General features: G+C 58.6%; 2 protein-coding genes across 2 annotated transcripts; both read left to right on the top strand.

Annotated features, from left to right (window-relative positions):
• The first annotated feature begins 1,859 nt into the window (after positions 1-1,859).
• Positions 1,860-10,323, top strand: PPP1R13L (protein phosphatase 1 regulatory subunit 13 like). Its single transcript, XM_044671092.1, has 12 exons — positions 1,860-2,186; positions 2,285-2,433; positions 3,731-4,241; positions 4,488-4,589; positions 4,695-4,792; positions 5,161-5,617; positions 6,247-6,731; positions 8,224-8,355; positions 8,457-8,590; positions 8,830-8,996; positions 9,332-9,531; positions 9,769-10,323. The coding sequence occupies exons 1-12, from the start codon at positions 2,129-2,131 to the stop codon at positions 9,805-9,807; spliced, it is 2,532 nt and encodes an 843-aa protein (XP_044527027.1). The 5' UTR covers positions 1,860-2,128; the 3' UTR covers positions 9,808-10,323.
• Positions 10,324-12,703: 2,380 nt separating this feature from the next.
• ERCC2 (ERCC excision repair 2, TFIIH core complex helicase subunit) lies at positions 12,704-18,685 on the top strand. The gene is made up of 12 exons (XM_044671090.1): positions 12,704-13,033; positions 13,990-14,067; positions 14,182-14,244; positions 14,518-14,631; positions 15,164-15,280; positions 15,411-15,527; positions 16,262-16,385; positions 16,482-16,578; positions 16,768-16,901; positions 17,294-17,462; positions 17,836-17,954; positions 18,603-18,685. Exons 1-12 carry the CDS (start codon positions 13,001-13,003, stop codon positions 18,674-18,676), a joined length of 1,239 nt encoding a protein of 412 aa, XP_044527025.1. The 5' UTR covers positions 12,704-13,000; the 3' UTR covers positions 18,677-18,685.
• The last annotated feature ends 42 nt before the right edge of the window (positions 18,686-18,727 follow it).

Below are 18,727 nucleotides of genomic sequence, written 5' to 3'. Positions count from 1 at the left end.
TAGAACATGTCCCAGCTGGAGGGGACCTTGGAACTTGGAGGAAGCTTAGAACACAGGAGTTAGAACATGCCCCAGCTGGAGGGGACCTTGGAACTTGGAGGAAGCTTAGAACAAAGGATACTAAAACATGCCCCAGCTGGAGGGGACCTTGGAACTTGGAGGAAGCTTAGAACACAGGAATTAGATAGAACATGTCCCAGCTGGAGGGGACCTTGGAACTTGGAGGAAGCTTAGAACACAGGAATTAGAACATGTCCCAGCTGGAGGGGAGTTGAGAACACAGGATGCTAGGACATGTCTCAGTTGGAAAGGCTTTTGGACTGCGTTTGCAAGTTTAGAACAAAGGATACTAAAACATGCCCCAGCTGGAAGGAAGCTTGGAACATAGATGTTAGCCCAGGTCCTAGCTGGAAGGGAGTCAGAACCTGCTCTAGATGTTGAGACATGCCCTTGTGGAAAGGAGTTTAGAACGGGAGCTCTTAGAACATGTCCCGGCTGGGAGTTTGGACACAAGAGGCTAGGACGTGTCTCAACTGGAAGGAAGGTTAGAACCCAGGTTGTGAGAACGTGTTCCAGCTGGCAAGAGCGGTGGATTCCAGAACGTGCAGCAGAAACTCAAAGGGGCTTAGAACTTGGCCTAGTGGTCCGGAGAGGGAAAGGGTCTTTCTCAAGGTCGGGCCGCGGGTTTGGGGTAGAGCCAAGGCTTTGTGCGGTGGGGAGGGGGAAGGAGGAGGTGGTTCTGTCCGACGTGGAGCGAAGGGAGGCGGCTTGGGTGCGTCGCGCTCCCCGCTAGGGAGCCCCGGCCCCGGGGCTGGGGAGGGCGGGGCGAGCCGTCTCTGATCTGGCTGCGCGCAGTCCTGGGAGGCCGGCCCTGGCGGGGTGCCTCCCCCGCCTCACCTGCTTTTCCCGGGGGAGGAAGAGGAAAGGACTTGCCAGGACTGGTCGGCCACATACCAGAGACCTGAGCTCACTGGCTCTGTCCCATTCCCCTGCCGCCCCACGGCGCCTCCCTCCTCCATTGTCCTGGACCGTCCGAAAAAGGTGCGGGGCTGGCGCTGGCGCTCTGGGAGGCTGGGCGCCCTCCCCAGGCCGGCCCCGCCCATCTCGGGCCTGGACGGAGAGCCCCGGAACGCCGGGATGGGACCCAGACTACGGATGAGCCCTTCAGACGCCGCTGGGGGGTCGTGGCTGCGCTAGAAGGGACGCGAGAAACCCGCTCCCGGGCCGGGGAAGGCAGGCAGGCGACCTGGCCGCTGCCACACGTAGCTCTTTCCCCCACGCCCTTCGGGAGGACCGGGACAGGTTGACCGCAAGCCCGGAGCTCCTCCCCTCCCTCCCGCGTGTTCAGGGTGGGGCCCCCTGTGGCCGGCCCGGAGTTCCTGGGTGCTGGGGTGGTGGCTCCACCCCGAGGCAGCTGTGGGGGCTGAAGGGAGCCGCCGCCGGTCCCACCTGTCCCGCCTGTCCCGGCCCTGGAGGGAGGGCGGAATCAGGCGGTGTCGACCCAACCGGTTCCCTTCTCCTACCCATCTAATTTCCAGCGGTGGAGCCCGTGCCTCCGCCCCGCAGACTCCGGGACACCTTCCCTCCGCCGCCCCCTGCTGCATTCTTAATCTCTGGACCCCGAAATCCTACAGTCTCGCTGAAGGCCCCCCGGGCCCTGTCCCTAGCTTGAGAAGCCCTCCGGGGCTCCCACTTAGCGCTTTGAGATCTCCCCGGGCCGGGGTCTCCGGACCTCCCTCGGTCTCTGCAGCCTCGAGCTCTCCGGAGTTCGGAGGTCTTAGCCTCCTCGCCCCGTCTCCACCTCCAACTCAATTTAGGAATTTGAGATGTAGTGGAAAGAGCTCGAGGTCGGGAGTCCAGAGAGGCCTGAGTTCGAATCCTGTCTGACACAAACCTCGTGACCTCGGGCAGCTGGCCGGCCCTGGGCTTCATCTCCAAGGCCCTCTCCAAGCCTCGATCTGGAAACTGGGCTAATAATCATGCCGAGGCTCCCATCATTATCTGGCCTCCCGAAGCCGCAGGGAGACCTCGCCCCCTCCCCCTCCCGCCCCGAGTCCTCCGAGACCCTCCCGGTGGGGGCTCAGCGGCCTCTCTCCTTCCCGCAGGCGCGCCCCCCAGCCTGGGCACCATGGACAGCGAGGCCTTCGAGAGCGCGGCGCGGGAACTGCTGGACTTGAACTTCCAATGTGAGGGAGGGGCTGCTCCGGGCGGGGGCGGGGCTGCTCCGGGCGGGGGCGGGGCTCCGCGGGGCCTCACTCCTGCCCTCCCCTCCCCTCCCCCACAGCCTTGGCCATGAAGCATATTGACCTGAAGCAGATGGAGCTGGACACGGCCGCGGCCAAAGTGGACGAGCTCACCAAGCAGCTGGAGTCGCTGTGGTCCGACTCGCCCGCCCCCGCCACCCCTCCGCCGCAGACCAGTGTCCCTGCGAGGGTGAGCCCTCCCCCAGGGGGGGGGGCCCTCCTAGGACTGGGAGCTCACTCCTCTCAGGGTTAGGCGTTTCCCCCTGCCCCGAGCCTCAGCTGGCCCCGCTTTACTCTTGGGGCTGGCCCCTCAGATTCTTGAACGCAGCTCTCCTGCCTCCCGTGAGCACCCTGCAGGATGCTGCTTGCCCCCGGCCACTCCTTGGGGGTCAGTGGATGGAGAGCCAGGTTCAAATGTGGCCTCAGATACCCTTCCTAGAGGAGTGACCCTGGGCAAGTCATTTAACCCTGGCCTAGCCCTCAGGATTTAGGGGTGCACAGGGAAGGGAAGGGTTCAGAGATAAGAGATAATCAAATGTGGCACCCCAAAGGGACCTGGGCCTCTCTCCAGCCTGAAGACTCCCCCTCTTGCTCTGGTCTGGGCCTCTGAGCAGCCCACCAAGAGACCAGATGGGGCCCCAGCGACGCTTGCCTGTCCGTCTCTGCACTCCTCCCTTTCACCGCTCTGGCCGCCCTTCCCTCCGCCATGTCTCTCTCTCCCCACTTGTCAGGGGTTTACATTTCTCCAGAGCCTTCTGGGACTTGGCCCATTGCTCGAGCCAGACAAAAGGCTTTTGTGTCTTCAGTCCGTCACTGGCCTGTGGGCCAGGGCACTCCCCTGGAGACCTCCTTCCTTCTCACTTGGCAGGGTGACTCCTTTTCGCTGGGTGTGGGCTGGCCCCTCGGCTCCCTTCTCCACCCGAGTGGCACCAGAGCCTGGCAGGTGCCAGGTCCCCCTGCCCCCATCCACCAGGCTGGTAATCCTGGATTAAAAACAAGAAAGTTGAGCTCCATGAAGCCCAGCTGGCCTTTTCTGGATTGCCCCGAAACCCCCATTTAATGATATGTTGTAGAATTCGCACGACCCTCCTTCCCATAGTCCTGTTCTTTTTCCTTGGGTATCCCCCCATCCGAACTCCTGGCGCCTTCCCTCCAGCCCTCTGGGTCCCTTCCTCTTGAGTCTCTCGATCCCTCCCCGGGCCCCCAGTTTAGTCCCCCTGAACCTCTGGGTCCGTCCCTTCCTCCTGAACCCTGATTTTATTTCCCCATAGCCTCTGGTCCCTTCTTCCTGAGCTCCTGGGTCTCTCCCCCTTGACCCTCTGGGACCTTCCCTCTGACCCACTTCCTTTTGAGTCTCTGGATCCCTCCCCCTGAGCTCCGGGGCCTTTTCTCCTTGAGCCCCGAATCTGTGGACCTCTTTCTATTGAGCCCGAGTCCTTTCCTCCCTCTCCCCTCCCACTGACTGGGTGTCTCTCCTTTCCCCCCAGCTGACCAGATACAGCTCCAGTCCCACTCCTGACCATTTTAGCCGCACCTCTTCACCCCGGAAGGTGGCAGACAGTGGGGATGCCACCTACACCCGCTCAGAGAACTCTCCCACCTTGCTCTCATACAGTCCTCTGTCCCCCAAAGGGCGCCCAGCCTCCCCCCGCACGCCCCTCTACCTGTCTCCAGAGTCATACTCGCCACTGGAACGAGCCCCGTCCCCACGGCCCAAAGTGCTAAGTTACGAGGCTGCCGTTGGCTCTCTGGGCCGGGCCCCATCCCCGAGGCCTGGCTCTGGCCCCCTGCGGCCCACAGGGCCCCCCCCACAATATGACTTCCTAGCCAGTGGACGGGCTGGCTCTCCTCGGGGCGACGGCTCTCAGGCCTTCTTCCCTGACCACCGAGGAGCCTCCCCCCGCCTGGGCTTTCCTGCCACTTACGAGGGCTCCACTCTCTTTGGGAGTCCGCCCCCCGGTGCTGGGGGCAGTGCCTTTGCTCCGCTTCGGGCACAAGGTGAGAGACCAGGGGAGGCAGATGAGGATCCACAGTGGGGAGGAGGCTGTGGAGGTGGGCGCAGCTGCCCCGGGAGCCATTAGGGTAGAAGGAGTCCGATATCAAGGAAGGAGCAGGGCTAGATCTTGTGGGACTCTTCTAGAACCTGGTGGGGCTTGGCTAGAACCTGGTGGGGCTTGGCTAGAACCTGGTGGGGCTCATCTAGAACCTGGTGGGACTTGGCTAGAACTTCTTGATCCCCTTCAGATGACCTGACACTCCGCCGGCGGCCCCCCAAGAGCTGGAATGAGTCGGATTTGGACGTAGCCTACGAGAAGAAGTCGTCATCTCAGACCTCCAGCTATGAACGTGAGCCCGCCTGGGGATGGGGAGAGAAGAACGCAGTCAGCGGTGGTAGAGGCAGAGGCCCCCTGCCTCGGCTCGAACCCAGGCCTCACTCCTTCTCTCCCACAGGCCTGGATGCTTTGGGGGGCCTGCGTCCGTCCTCCCCATCCTTGCAGCTGTTACCTTGGCGGGAGAGCAGTCTAGATGGCCTGGGTGGCCCGGGCAAGGTAAGGGGGCAGCGTTTCTAGGCTAGGGCTTCCCAGACAAAAGGAATGTAGAACCCCGGCCCACTGGAGCTAGAAGAGTCCTTAGAAATCTTGAGGCCCAACCACCATCACTGTACAAAGGAGGAAACTGAGGCTGAGAGAGGAGAAGAGGAGGGGGCAGCTAGGTGGCACAGCAGATAGTGTCAGGCCTGGAGTTGGGTTCTGGGTTCAAGTGTGGCCTCAGACACTTCCTAGTTGTGTGAGCCTGGGCAAGTCACTTGACCCCATTTACCTAGCCTTGCTGCTCCTCTGTCTTAGAACTGATGCCATGACAGGTGTGGGTTTGGGGAAAGAAAAAAATAATATCCCGTCTCTGCACTCCCTTCTAGGACAGCCTCACCAGTTCCACTCTGCCCCGGAATTACAAAGTGTCTCCCCTGGCCAGTGACCGGCGGACGGAGGTTGGGGGATATCGCCGCTCCTTGGGTCCAGGGGTCCCTGGCACCCTTCCTCGAAGCTGGCAGCCAGCCAGCCGCATCGTGATGCCACCCACCAGCGCCCAGACCCGGGGGGCCCCTCGCCAGCGGCCTATCCCTCTCTCCATGATATTTAAGTTGCAAAACGCCTTCTGGGAGTATGGGGCGGCCAAGGCAGGGCCTCCGGGCTCGCCCATTATCACACGGGCTCCCCTACCCAAGCTGACCCCCCAGGCCCCAGCCCCAGTCCCATCCCCGGCCCCTCAGAGCCCAGTCTTAGCCCCTCAGAGCCCGGTCCCAGCCCCACAGAGCTCAGCCCAGACTCCGGCCACTCAGCTTGTACCGCCAGCCCGGCCTCCAGGAGGTGAAGGTGAGTGTCGGATTGGGGCTCGCAGGGGGCCAAGAGGGAAAGCCGCTGAACCTCCCTCCTCTGGGTTCGAGTTCTGGGGGAGTGAGGAGCTCTCATCTCTGCCCCACCTTCCAAGGGCCGTGAAACTGGGCTCCTTCCTCCCCCTCAGAGGCAGGAAGATTTTTTTTATCCCGAGGCCCTGGTGCTCAAGCTTCGAATGCCGGAGTGCCTCCCAGACCCGGGGGGTGGGGGTCATGGCACGGAGGGGTCTCTATTTAGGCCACAGGCTCAGAGTTGAGGGGAGGTTGGTCTCCGAGCCAGGACAGGGGAAGAAGGACTTGTGAACGATGGGACCGTGTTGGTATCGTTTCCAAGGCAGAGAAGAGCGGGAAGGGCTAGGGAATGGGGGTGAAGTGACTTGTCCAGGGTCACACAGCCAGGAAGAGTCTGAGGTCGGATTTGATCCCAGGACCTCTTATCTCTAGGCCTGGCTCTCCATCCACTGAGCCCCCTAGCTGCCCCCCGATCGTGTTAGCTTTTTGTAGTCAGGATTGACTTTATATAGTCAGGACTGCTGAATGTTAGAACTCGGAGCAAACCGGAGAAGGGGGGACTTTGCGTCATGACTGTGGCTTCTGCCCTCTACATAGGTCCCCCAAAGCCCCTGGAAGAGCCGGAGCCGGAGCCGGAGCTGGAGGGGCTGCTGGCCCCTGCCCTGGAGGTCGTAGAGACCGAGGAAGGCGCCGTGCCTCGACCCCTGAGCCCTACCCGGCTACAGCCGGCGCTCCCCCCGGAGGCCCAGACGGTGCCCGAGCTGGAGGAGGTGGCGCGGGTGCTGGCGGAGATACCGCGGCCCCTGAAGCGCCGAGGCTCCATGGAGCAGAGCCCCGGCCCAGCCCTGCCCCCCACCCACAAGAAACAGTACCAGCAGCTCATTAACCGCCTCTTCCACCGGCACGGGGGCAGTGGCGGAGGTCCTCCCCGCGACGGTGGCGCCGGACCTGGGGGCCCTGAGCCCGAGCTGCCCTCCATTACGGAGAGTGGCGAGGCACGAGCGGGGCCCCCTGCCCCGGCCCCCCCAACGCCTACCCTCCTACCCCCCAGCCTTCCTGAGCCACCCCCGCCCCAGAGCACGGTGAGTAACCGGGGGCATCTGTCATCCCCCCAGGCCAATCCATGGCTCTCATTGCTCTCCTTCTAAAGGCACCATAAAGTCCTAGAACCACCACAGAATCTAGAACCCTAGAACCTTAGAGCCAGCGTAGAAAACAAGGGCCGTGGGAATTCCATAACACCCAGAACTGAAGAACCTCAGAGCCAGGGGACGATAGCAGAATTTCCATAGAATTTCAGAACGGCCGAGGAATCTAGAACCCTAGAATCCTAGATCCAGCAGACGCTTAGAACTGTAAAAAGCGGGTGGCATCTAGAACCAAAGAATCTTCAAGTCATCAAAGGTTCTTGGAATCATCTGGAATCTTAACCCTGCCTCGTCGTCTAGCCGCCGGGGCTCCGAGCTCAGAACGGAGACTCTTTGGACACTCCTCGTGTTTAGTCACAGAATCCTGAGCCGCAGATTGAGTCCCTTTTCCGTCTGGGAGACAGAACGGCGGCGAGGGCTACGCAAACAAGCTAAAGGGATTTGCCGGGTCACCGAGCTGGGAAGCGTCCGAGGCCAGCTGGGAGCCCAGGTCCTCCCGACTCCAAACTGGCACACGGTGCCACCCCGCTGCCCCTTTGAACCAGAGATTCTCCAAAGCAACTTAGACTTAAAATCATTAGAGAACCTTAGAGTTCTCTGCAGACGTCAGAATCCGTCTAGACCTTTAGAATCATCGTAGAACCTTGGAAACATCCTCGACTGCTGGAAGCACAAGATTTTCTACCGCATAATCTTAGAACCAGCCCTGAATCTGGGCATCTGGGAATCTCGAAATCATCATAGAATTTTGGCTCCCGGGAACTTTACGGCCAGGGATTCTTGGAATCGTCTAAGGCTCTTAGGACTCTCCTAGAATCTTGGGATCCTGGAACTTAGAACCATTTAGAATTGGAGAACACAGAACCCATTACTGAATTGCGGGGCTGGAGGCTTCTGCAGTCTTTGATTCTTAGAGCCGTAAAGGCCCCTAGACACGGCCTCGTGGTCTTCCCCTCTCCTTTGGAGATGGGGAAAGTGGCCCAAGAAAGAAGAAAGCCCTGCTTCCAGGCCATGGCTCTCTCTGTCCTCCCAAATGGTCATTCAGTTCCCTTCTCCATCTTCCCTTACCTTCCATCTTAGAATCAATATCAAGTATTGGTTCCAAAGTAGAAGAGCGCTCATGGCTAGGCCATGAAGGTTACATGACTTGCCCAGGGTCACACAGCTAGAAAGTGTCGGAGGCCAGATTGGAACCCAGAACCTCTAGGCCTGACTCTCAATCCACTGAGCCATTTAGCTGTCCCCTGACTCCCCCCAATCCCCAAGCAGTCCCTCCTGCTTTTGTCCCCTTCTTGGGGCTGCCCAGTTACCCACCTCTGTCCCGTGTCCTCTCTAGTACCAGAAGGGGATGAAGGGAGGGATTGGGACGGAGGAAGGAGAAGGGGTGCAGCAGCATCTTTCTGATGCCACCATCTCCTACCCCTAGGAAATGCGCTCGGTGCTTCGGAAGGGGGGCTCCCCCCGCAAGGCCCGCCGGGCCCGCCTTAACCCCCTCGTGCTACTGCTGGATGCGGCGCTCACCGGGGAGTTGGATGTGGTCCAGCAGGCTGTGAAGGAGGTGAGAGCGGTGGGCTGCCAGGGAGGAGAAAGCGGGTGCTCTGCCTCTCGGTCTTCTCCCCAAGGCTGACCGGACCCTCACTTCTCCCCCCTTCCCTTCAGATGAATGACCCCAGCCAGCCCAATGAGGAGGGCATCACAGCCCTGCACAATGCCATCTGCGGTGCCAACTATGCCATCGTGGACTTCCTCATTGGTACCGGTGCCAACGTTAACTCCCCGGACAGCCACGGCTGGTGAGACAACGGTGGGAGGGGCGTTCTGAGGGATCTCTAAGGCCCAGCTCCACGCGCCTCCCCTCCCCATCATTTGCCCGCAACGTCTCCCCCTCGGCAGGTCTAGGGGCCCAGGGCGCTGGGGGTATTCGCCGGCACCCCCAGGCTCTTGGCCTGGCTTTTATATCAGGCCTAGTGCAGGACAGCATCTTGCCGCTTCTCGGCGTCTCATCGCCTTCGCCTCCTCTCTCCCGCCCCAGGACACCCTTACACTGTGCCGCCTCTTGCAACGATACGGCCATCTGCACAGCGCTGGTGCAGCACGGGGCCGCCATCTTTGCTACGACCCTGAGCGACGGCGCCATGGCCATCGAGAAGTGCGACCCTTATCGGGAGGGCTACGCGGACTGTGCCACCTACCTGGCAGGTGAGGTGTGAGAGCGGCGCGGGGCTCATCATGGCCGAACAGAGCCTCTCACCCATGGTCTCACCCGGTCTGCTCCATGTTTGTCCCTGCTGTGGACTGGTGCCAGTTATTAGACATGAGTCAGGCCCTGGGGTGGTGAGAAGAGGGCTAGATTTGGTGCTTCAAGACCTGGGTTCAAATCCTGGCTCTCATACTGACAATCTAGTGACTTTGAGCAAGTTGTCTGATCTCTCTCTTTCTCTGAGCCTTAGTTTCCTTCTCTGTAAAACAATGGGGATGGATTGGATGATCTCTGAGGTTCCTTCCAGGCCTGACTCTCTGTGATCATGTCTCAGAGGCTGAGCAGAGCATGGGCCACCTGCATGGAGGGGCAGTCTATGCCCTCTGGGACTACAGCGCCGAGTTTGGGGATGAGCTGTCCTTCCGGGAGGGAGAACCTGTGACTGTCCTGCGCCGGGATGGCCCCGAGGAGACGGACTGGTGGTGGGCAGCACTGCGGGGCCAGGAGGGCTATGTGCCCAGAAACTACTTTGGGGTGAGAACCGAACTGGGGAGGGGTGCCAGGTAGAGAGAGGAGAGGATGAATGCTTGGATTCATGACGTTCTTTTGTCGGGTGGAGGAATGGAGGGTCAGACAAGGGGAGAAACAGGGAGGTGACCCTCAGAGTTTTCATTATGTAGCCAGGGGTAGAGAATGGGAAGGAGGCAGAGGAGGGGCCCAGGGCCCCCCGCCCAGCCCCGAGTCACAACAGCTTTTGTCTTGTCTTCTCAGTTGTTCCCCAGAGTGAAACCTCAGCGTGGAAAAGTGTAGGATCCCAGACCAAGCGCCAGGAAGAGCCGATGGAGAGATGAGAATCAAGGAGGAATTTCCCAGCTCCTCCTGCTCCTGATCCAGGGAGAGGGGGATGAACTTGGAACCTGTCTTTGAAAGGGGAAGGGGCCCCCTAAATCCTGTCCATGCCATTACTATAGCCCCTCTCAGGCTCCAGCTACATGTCCAGAGCACCCTGACCCCAGTGGAGTTGTCATGGCTGAGCCAGATCAATCAGCGATGCCACCCTCCCCTCCCCCAAAACAAAACAATTCAGCCCTCCATGATCCCAGAAGCGAGAAGATTCTCTCACCCAGGCCACACAACACCAGCCTGCAATGAACTCTGACCCGGTCTGTCTTCTGCTCTCTTTCCCACCAGCAGCCTTGGGGGTTGGAGGTACAGTAACTTCCTCCCTCCTTCCCCCAACCAAGTGCCTTCAGAATTGATGCTTGGTTTGTAATTAAATAGGAAAAAGCAAATGCTTTTGAAATAAAGGTCCTGTCTTTGGATGAAGCTATCCTTGAGCCCTGCTTATTATTGACTGTCTCCCACTGTCTCCCTTCTCAAGCCCTCCAGACGTCCCTCCCGTGGGCTCACCCAGTTCTTTCCCCCCTGGTTCTCCCAGTTATTCCTTTATCCATCCCAGCAGTAGGAGCCAGAGAGTACTCTGGGAGAAAATGGAGCTGGGAGTGGCCACTGAAGGACTTCTCAGGTGCTAGAGGAGACTAGAGGGAAAGAAAGAGCTGAAAAGAGCTAGGACTGAACGGGCCATGCCTGCCTGAACCCTCGAGGAGCTCACCTTCTGGGATCAGGGAAGGTTTAGCCTGGGACGGAAAATGGCTTTTCTAAAATCCAGTCACGGAGCATTTGCTAAGCTTACTCAGTGCCTGCAAAAACCAGTCCTTGCTTCCCTGCCCCCCCTCTTCCCCCACCAACTTTCCATCTTAGAATCAATATTGTGTATGAGTTCCAAGGCAGAAAAGCAGTAAGGGCTCGGTAATTGGGGTTAAGTGACTTGCCCAGGGTCACACAGCTGGGCAGTGTGCGGCCACATTTGAAGCCAGGACCTCCCTTCCTCAGGCTTGGTGTTCTAGCCACTGAGCCCCCTAGCTGCCCTGATCAAGGGGTTTCTTCATTCTTCCCTTTGTGCCACGAGAGTGGCGTCCTCTGCGTCAGGGAGGTGGTTGCCATTTCTCCTGGCAGCCTCCATTGGGCTGCCTGGCACTTCCACGCTTTACTGCTCCGCCCTCCTCTCCTCATCCTCGTTCCCTGCTCAGTTCTAGCTGTGGCTTCTTGCCGCTTGGCACGCGGTAAGCGCCTGGGAAATGCTTTTGACTGCGCCAGACGACAAGCTGCAGAGAAGATGCCTCCATCGAGCTCCCGGAGGAAATCACCATCCCGAGCCCTAATGGACTCGGCATTCCCGACAATGGCTCTAGGGCTCTCCCAGCCCCGACATCCCGTTCTAAGGGTTCTTCCAGTTCTGATATTATTCCCTGTTCTAGGGCCCCTCCCAGCCCTGACCTTCCCTGCTCTAAAGTTCCCCCAACTCTGACCTTCTAGGACCTTAAGGACTAGGAAGCTAAACTAGTGCAAGAATGAATGACGATTCAATCGGCGTTCTCTCTTCCTATCCCGCCTGCGCTGTAGTCGGGAGCGATTAAGGATGACTGTCGGGGCTCCAAAGGAGTTCTTTTCCTCTCCCCGCCCCATCACGGCTCCTGCGCAAGCGCCTTGATCGCTCCGCCCCGGCTGACTCTTTTCCCCCACCTCTACAGAGTCTGCGCGCGTTTAGCCAATGAGAAGAGAAAGTTCCGGATCTCTCTCCGGCTTGGTTCCTATATTCATGAGGGGGCGGGGCCGCGCCTTTGGAACATTGTGGACACCGCCATGAAGTAGGAGGGGAAGGCGCGCGTGGGGGCTCCCTGGAGGGCGCAGGAGGGGGGCTCTGGGGAGGGGACCCAGAAAAGTGGGGGGACCTCTGGGTGGGGCAGCCAGGTGGCGTGGTGGGCAGGGCGCTGGATCTGGAGTTGGGGAAGCCCAGGTTCAAGCAGGATCTTTGAAACTTAGTAGCCGGGTTACCCTGGGCAAGTCATTCACTCTAGTCCGCCTCAGTTTCGTCACCTGTAAAATGGGGGTATGGGACTCGAGGGGCCCCAAGGCTTCGCCTTGGATATAGAATGGGGGCGAGAGGGCCGGTGGGAGAGTCGTCGGCATGCCCGTCTAGGGATCATTGGGTCCTGGAGGAGGAGCCGCAGCCGGCCAGTGAGCATATATTAGGCGCCCATGGACCAGCTCAGTAGGAATCGAGGCCCTGGCCCCAGGAGAGGCCCGGAGGGCTTCCTGTAGGAGGGGGCCTTTTAATCGGGCCTCCAAGGAAGCGGGGGAAGGCAGGAGCTGGGGGGCACAGCCAGCCAGAGAGAACGCTCTGAGCTGGGAGCTGGAGGGGTTTGTTTGTGGCCAGGGATAAGGGGTTCGAGGGTTGGGATTGAGGCGCACTTCGTATTAGGTTCTGGAGGCCATGGGGCGCCTCTGGAGTTTTCTGAGAAGGGGATGTGGTCAGAAATCCCTCTGGGGGAGAGACTTGAGGGGGACAGACACCCCCCTCTCCCCTCCCAGCAGCCATGGCAGTGAGGGTCGGCCCATCAGGGGGCGTGTTTGAGGGAGCATTAAAGGGAACCCGACTTTGGAAAGAGCTTGGGTGGAGGGAAGGGGGCCCGTGAAGTCATTTTGGGACCTGTTGAGTTCTAGAAGTCCATGGGCCGTCCAGCTGGAGAGGGCAGAAAGGGGAGTCAAGATGGGGGGGGGGGCAGCAGAGAGGGAGATTTGAGAGCCCTCAGTAGAGAGATGGCCATTCAATACAGGGGAGCTGAAGAGGTGACCAAGTGAAGTAGTGGGGGGCCAAGAGAAGAGCCCCAGGTGACACTAATGGTCAGAGAGGGAGCGAGAGAAGAGTGTCCAGGAGGTCAGAGTGGTGGACCGTGGGTTAGAGAGGAGGCTAGTGCCAGGACAGCTGAGAGGCTGGTGGGACAAGTGGGGACCTTTGATGTAAACCCTCCAGGAGGGAGGCTTGGGGGAGGGCCTCGGTCATGGATGCCAGCCTTTCCCTCTCCCATCACCCAGGCTGAATGTGGACGGGCTCCTGGTCCACTTTCCTTATGACTACATCTACCCTGAGCAATTCTCCTATATGCTGGAGCTCAAGCGGACCCTGGATGCCAAGGTACCAGCCCTCTTCCCTCACATCCTGTCTCTGCCCTGCCCCCCCCCCCCCGCGCCCCTCCCTTGTAATCCTAAGCATATTTATTGGATGCATTTATACACTTTGTTCCGAGAATGGTCCATAGGCTTCCCCGGCCTGCCAGGGTGGGCTAGCATCCTGGGCCAGATGCTCTCCAAGAGCAGCTTCTGGGCACAGTGGTTGGAGCTCTGGGCTTGGAGTCAAAGAGACCTGAATTCAAAACCAGCCTCAGACACTTACTGGCTGTATGACTCTGGGAAAGTCACTTAACCACTTGTTTGACTGTTTCCTCATCTGTAAAATGGAAAGAATAAGCAATTTAAATAGTGCTAAGTCCGTTATTGTCTCATTGGATTCTTAAGACAACCCTGCAAGGTAGGTGCTATTATGATCCCTATTTTACAGGTGAGGAAACTGAGGCAAGCAGTTACTAAGTGACTTGCCAGAGTCACACGAGTCACATAGCTACTAAATGTCTGAGGCTGGATTTGAATTCAGGTTTCTCCTGTCTCTAGGCCTACTGCTTGGTGCACAGTGGTGCCCCTTAGATGCCTGGGGATTATAACAGCATTTACCTCAAAGGAGATCATATCTGTAAAATGCCTTGCACATAGTAGGTGCTCAATAAATGTTTCCTTCAAGCTGCCTGTGATTCTGAGCTTTTGATTCTTAACTTGTAACAGTTCATCCTGCTCAGATCCAAACACTTCTTTTTGTAAGATGATAATGTTTGGGGCATCGAGGTAACATAGCGGATAAAGCACCAGGCCTGGAGTGGGAGGATCTGGATTCAAATCTGGCCTCAGATGCTTCTTAAGAAACTTAACCCCAAATCCTAGCTCTTACTGCTCTTCTGTCTTAGAACTGATACTGAGATAGAAGGTATGGATTTAAAAAGATGATAATGTTTCATGTTTCGGGGTGGGGGGCACATACAGGGTCATGGAGTCCTTGAGATGCCCTCGGGCACCGGCAAGACCATCTCCCTCCTGGCCTTGATCGTGGCCTACCAGCGGGTGAGGCAGGACTTGGGCTTGAGGTTGGGGAAAGATTGGGGGGGACAGGGCTGGGGAATGGACCTATCCTGAGCCTGGGGCTCGCCATTCCCCTGCTCCCTGATCCATGGACAGGTTCACCCCCTGGAAGTGACCAAGCTCATCTACTGCTCCAGGACTGTCCCTGAGATTGAGAAGGTGGGTCTCATGGCTGTCATCAGGGGCTCAGTTCTCCCCTCTCGACCTTTAGCCTGGGCCCAGGGAGTGGTGACGGTGGTCTGGTGTGGTCCTGCCCTGTTGCTAGGAGTGAATTAAGGGCCTGGGGAGGCAGGTCATGACCCCTGGGATGGACAGAGGACAGAGTGGGGGACTGGGGAACAGAGGGACAGACGAACCCCAGGGCTGGCTGGAAGAGGATGGGAAGGGAGCACATTGGCCACCCCTCCTCCTCTCCTTCCTTCTCTGAGCTAGGTGATAGAAGAGCTCAGGAAGCTGATGAACTCCTTTGAGAAGCAGGAAGGAGAGAAGGTTCCTTTCCTGGGCCTGGCCTTGAGTTCACGGAAGAATCTGTGTATTCACCCTGAGGTGAGGGACTCTGAGCCCCCTGGGTGGGACAGGGAGAAGAGGCTATGGGGCTTGGGTTCTGCTTCCATGGGATCACTTTGGGCCTCAGTTATCCCATCTGTAAAATCAAGAAGATGGGATGAGACAATTTCTAAGGAGTCTGATCTGTCTTCTAAGGTTCTGTCCAACTGTAGCATTCCTCATTCTGAGACCATTCCAGACTCCGACATTCCCTGTTCTAAGGGCCCTCCCAGCTCTGACATTCTAAGATCTAAGAGTTCTTTCTTCTCTCTTTCTCTACATCCTTCTGTCGAGATCCATGAGCTAGGGAGGGATAAGGTTCTAAGGCAGGCTGGGGGATCATGAATCTGGAAGCTTGGCCTGGAGGAGAAGGAGAGTGATAGTAGGAGAGAGATAGCAGAGGCTGAGAAGGCTGGAGGCCACAGCCACCAGGGTGTGATGGTAGAAATGAAGGTCTAGAAATTGGGGTGAGCCCTGCACCCCCAGGGCCGGGGGAAGAGGGCTCAGGCTTTCTTCCTGGGTTCCTTTACAGGTGACCCCCTTGAGGTTTGGGAAGGACGTGGATGGAAAGTGTCACAGCCTGACGGCTTCTTATGTGCGGGCCCAGCGCCAACAGGATGCCAGTGTCCCTCACTGCCGATTCTATGAGGTGCCTAGGGCTTGTGTAAATGGAATTAACCCTAGATAGGAGAACAGGGTTGGAGGGTTGGGGGGTGGGGAGCCGCTCCTGACCGGGAAGGAGGCCGAGCCCCGTACTCATGGAAGCCTCCTCCACTCAGGAGTTTGATGCCCAAGGTCGCCAAATGCCTATTCCCTGGGGCATCTACAACCTGGATGATCTGAAGGCCTTTGGACAGCAGAAAGGCTGGTGTCCATACTTCCTGGCCCGATACTCAGTAAGGATCCATGTGTGTCTGGGTCAGTGCTGTGGAGGTGGGTGTGGGGGTGAGGTACATGGAACGTCATATGGGAGGGTCAGGGAATGGCAGGTGGAAGGAAGCTTAGAAGACAGAATATCCTAGAACAGCTTTGGCAAACCTCTCCTACCCTCCTAGTTTGAGTGCCCAGAGGGCAAATTCAAGCTGTCTGTGAGCCTCTGCATTACCTAGAGCAGGGGTTGGCAACCTATGGCTCTTGAGCCATATCTGGCTCTTTCGAGGGCCAGGTATGGCTCTTTCTGCAGGAGCCATAAAGTCCATTTTTTTCAGGTGCTGTTACAGGAGCGCACTGTGAGCACTAGCACGGCTCTCACAAAATTACATTTTAAAAAATGTGGCGTTTGTGGCTCTCACGGCCAAAAAGGTTGCCGACCCCTGACCTAGAGAGTTGAGGAAAGAGGTACACGCCCTGTGCAGGGCATACAAAAAATGTCCTTAGACACTGGGAAGAGGAGGAATGGAGCAGCTTCCCGAGTGCCGGCTCTGCATTCGTGCCACATCTTCACCAACACTTACCTAGAACATTAGGTAGGACCTCAGATCAGGGAATGGCAGGCAGGAGGAAGCTTAAGAGACAGAATATCCTGGAACATTAGGGCCAGGTAGGACCTTAGATCAGGGAATGGCAGAGGCAAAAGGGGTCCCGCACCTGTTTTTTCCCCCTCCCACAGTTTCTTCTTGCCCTTCCCTAGATTCTTCATGCCAATGTGATCGTCTACAGCTATCACTACCTTCTGGACCCAAAGATCGCTGACCTTGTTTCCAAAGAGCTGGCTCGGAAAGCCGTGGTTGTTTTTGACGAGGCCCACAACATCGGTACGTGCATGAGCTGGTTGGGGACGCCTCTTACCCTGCAACCACCCACCCTTTCCCCCCTGCTGGTGACTCTCACTCTGATCTTTTGTCCTTCAGACAATGTATGCATCGACTCAATGAGTGTGAATCTGACCCGCCGGACCCTGGACCGATGCCAGAACAACTTGGAGACGCTGCAGCGCACAGTTCACAAGTGTGTGTGGGACTGTGGGAACTATTAGACCCTAATGGGGTGTCAGGAGGGGAAGGGACTTGTCCAAGTTCTCACTGGTTAGGGAAGAAGCCTGGCCCAAACTGCTGGGTCTGGGCAGAGACTGGGCATCAGCCTCAGCTCTCAGATCTTTGTTCTCAACCCCCCCACTCTTTTGGGCTCCCCCTTCAGGATCAAAGAGACTGATGAGAAACGCTTACGGGAAGAATACCGCCGCCTAGTGGAGGGGCTTCGTGAGGCCAGCGTTGCCCGGGAGACAGATGCCCACCTGGCTAACCCGGTCCTTCCAGATGAAGTATTACAGGGTGAGGAGAGGGCCTGGGGCTCTGCTGACCCTCCTGAACTCAGCTGGAGAAGCAGAGAGGCGGTGAGGGCAGGGGGAGGCCCAGGGCCAGTGTAGAGGGCCTAGATTCTCCCTTGTGCATGTTGGGCAGATCCCTCCCTGGGGCCTCAGTTTCCCTTTCTGTTAAATGAAGTGGGTGACCTAGTTGTCTCTAAAGTCCCTCTGAGCTCTGGGGTCTCCCCTGTCCAGTCGGTATAAAGTCATTTCCTTCCCCTAGTTGGCTGCCCACGTATGTGGGAGGGTCTATGAGGCCCGTCTGGCTCTCTAGCTGTGTCCAGGGCTGGCTGGACAGGGCTCTGGGGCCAACAGCGATGGGTGTGTGTGTGCCACTTCCTCTCTCGCCCCAACCCATAGAGGCGGTCCCTGGCTCCATCCGAACAGCCGAGCATTTCCTGGGCTTCCTCCGGCGCCTGCTGGAATATGTCAAATGGCGCCTGCGGACCCAGCATGTGGTCCAGGAGAGCCCGCCGGCCTTCCTGGGGGGCCTGGCCCACCGTGTCTGCATCCAGCGCAAGCCTTTGCGGTGAGCCCCGCCGTCCCCGGCCCCAGACCTTCCTTTGGGTCCCCTCAGAAGTATCCAGCCCCCTGCTCTGGCCGTCTCCTTTCTCTGTTCCTTCTTCTGCACAAAGAGGAGGCTGGACCAGCCGCCTCTGGTTCGTGGTGCCAGGGTTCAGGGGTTCCCCCAAACCTGGCCATCTGTCGGTCCCTGCCTCACCTTCAGGCCACGTTCACTCCTGACCCCAGCGGATGCTCCCGGCCCCTCTGAGGCCGGCCGTTCCCTCTCGTATCTCCCTCCCACCTCTGCCCCCGATGTGGTCCCCAGCGGCCTTGGCTCAGGCCTGCCCCTCCCGCTGCCCTGGCCTGCCCCCTCACCCTGGCCTGCCCCCTGCTTGTAGGTTCTGCGCTGAGCGGCTGAGGTCGCTACTGCACACGCTCGAGATCGCAGACTTGGCGGACTTCTCCCCGCTCACCCTCCTCTCAAATTTCGCCACCCTGGTCAGCACCTACTCCCGAGGTGAGCCCCCTCTCTGGCCCTGGAGGGAGGCCCAGGCTCTTAGCTCAGTGTCTTGCTGTGTGACCTTGGATAAATCCCTCCCCCTCTGGGGGCCTCAGTTTCCCCTTCTATAAATCAGGCTTGATCTGAGTATCTTCTGTGCCCCCTCCCCCAGCCCTGACATTTGGGGAGCCCTGTGCTTGTGTCCCGCCACAGTCAGGGTGCTTAGGGGCCTGGCTGTTCTGAATCCGAAGGAGGGTGGCAGAGATGGGGGGAGGGTGTCCCCTCCCCCCCATCAGGACGTGGCTGCCCATCTCCCATCTGCTCACCCTAATCCCTAGAGATTAGCCCCTGAGAATCAGGGCAGGCCTGCGATGGATGGAGGGAGGGAAGAGCTCTGCCTTTAACCTCCCCTGGGTGTGTGTCCAGCATGGGGAAGGTGGGCCGGAGGCTTCTGGGCCCTGGTTCTGTGCTGTGCCAAGTCAAGTCCCCTCTCCAGGCCTCAGTTTCCCCCTCTGTAAAACAAGGGGTTGACTTGCTCTCTGGAGGTTCTTTCTAGCACTGCCTTTCTGGGATCCCCCAGTCCCCTCTCCCTTCCCCCTCCATGGGATCCCCTCCGTTAGGGGAGGAAGGGGTCCTGGCTCCTCACCCTGCCCTCCCTGGCCTCAGGCTTCACCATTATCATCGAACCCTTCGACGAGAGGACCCCGACCATTGCCAACCCCGTCCTACATTTCAGGTGAGACCCCCCCACCCTTCCCTCCTTCCCTGCTTCCCCCACACTCCATTTGACC

This window comes from Gracilinanus agilis, chromosome 3 (genome assembly GCF_016433145.1).
Source record: "Gracilinanus agilis isolate LMUSP501 chromosome 3, AgileGrace, whole genome shotgun sequence".
NCBI classification, from domain to species: domain Eukaryota; kingdom Metazoa; phylum Chordata; class Mammalia; order Didelphimorphia; family Didelphidae; genus Gracilinanus; species Gracilinanus agilis.
Note: the sequence above shows the minus strand (reverse complement) of the source record. Positions and strands in the feature narration are given on the sequence as shown.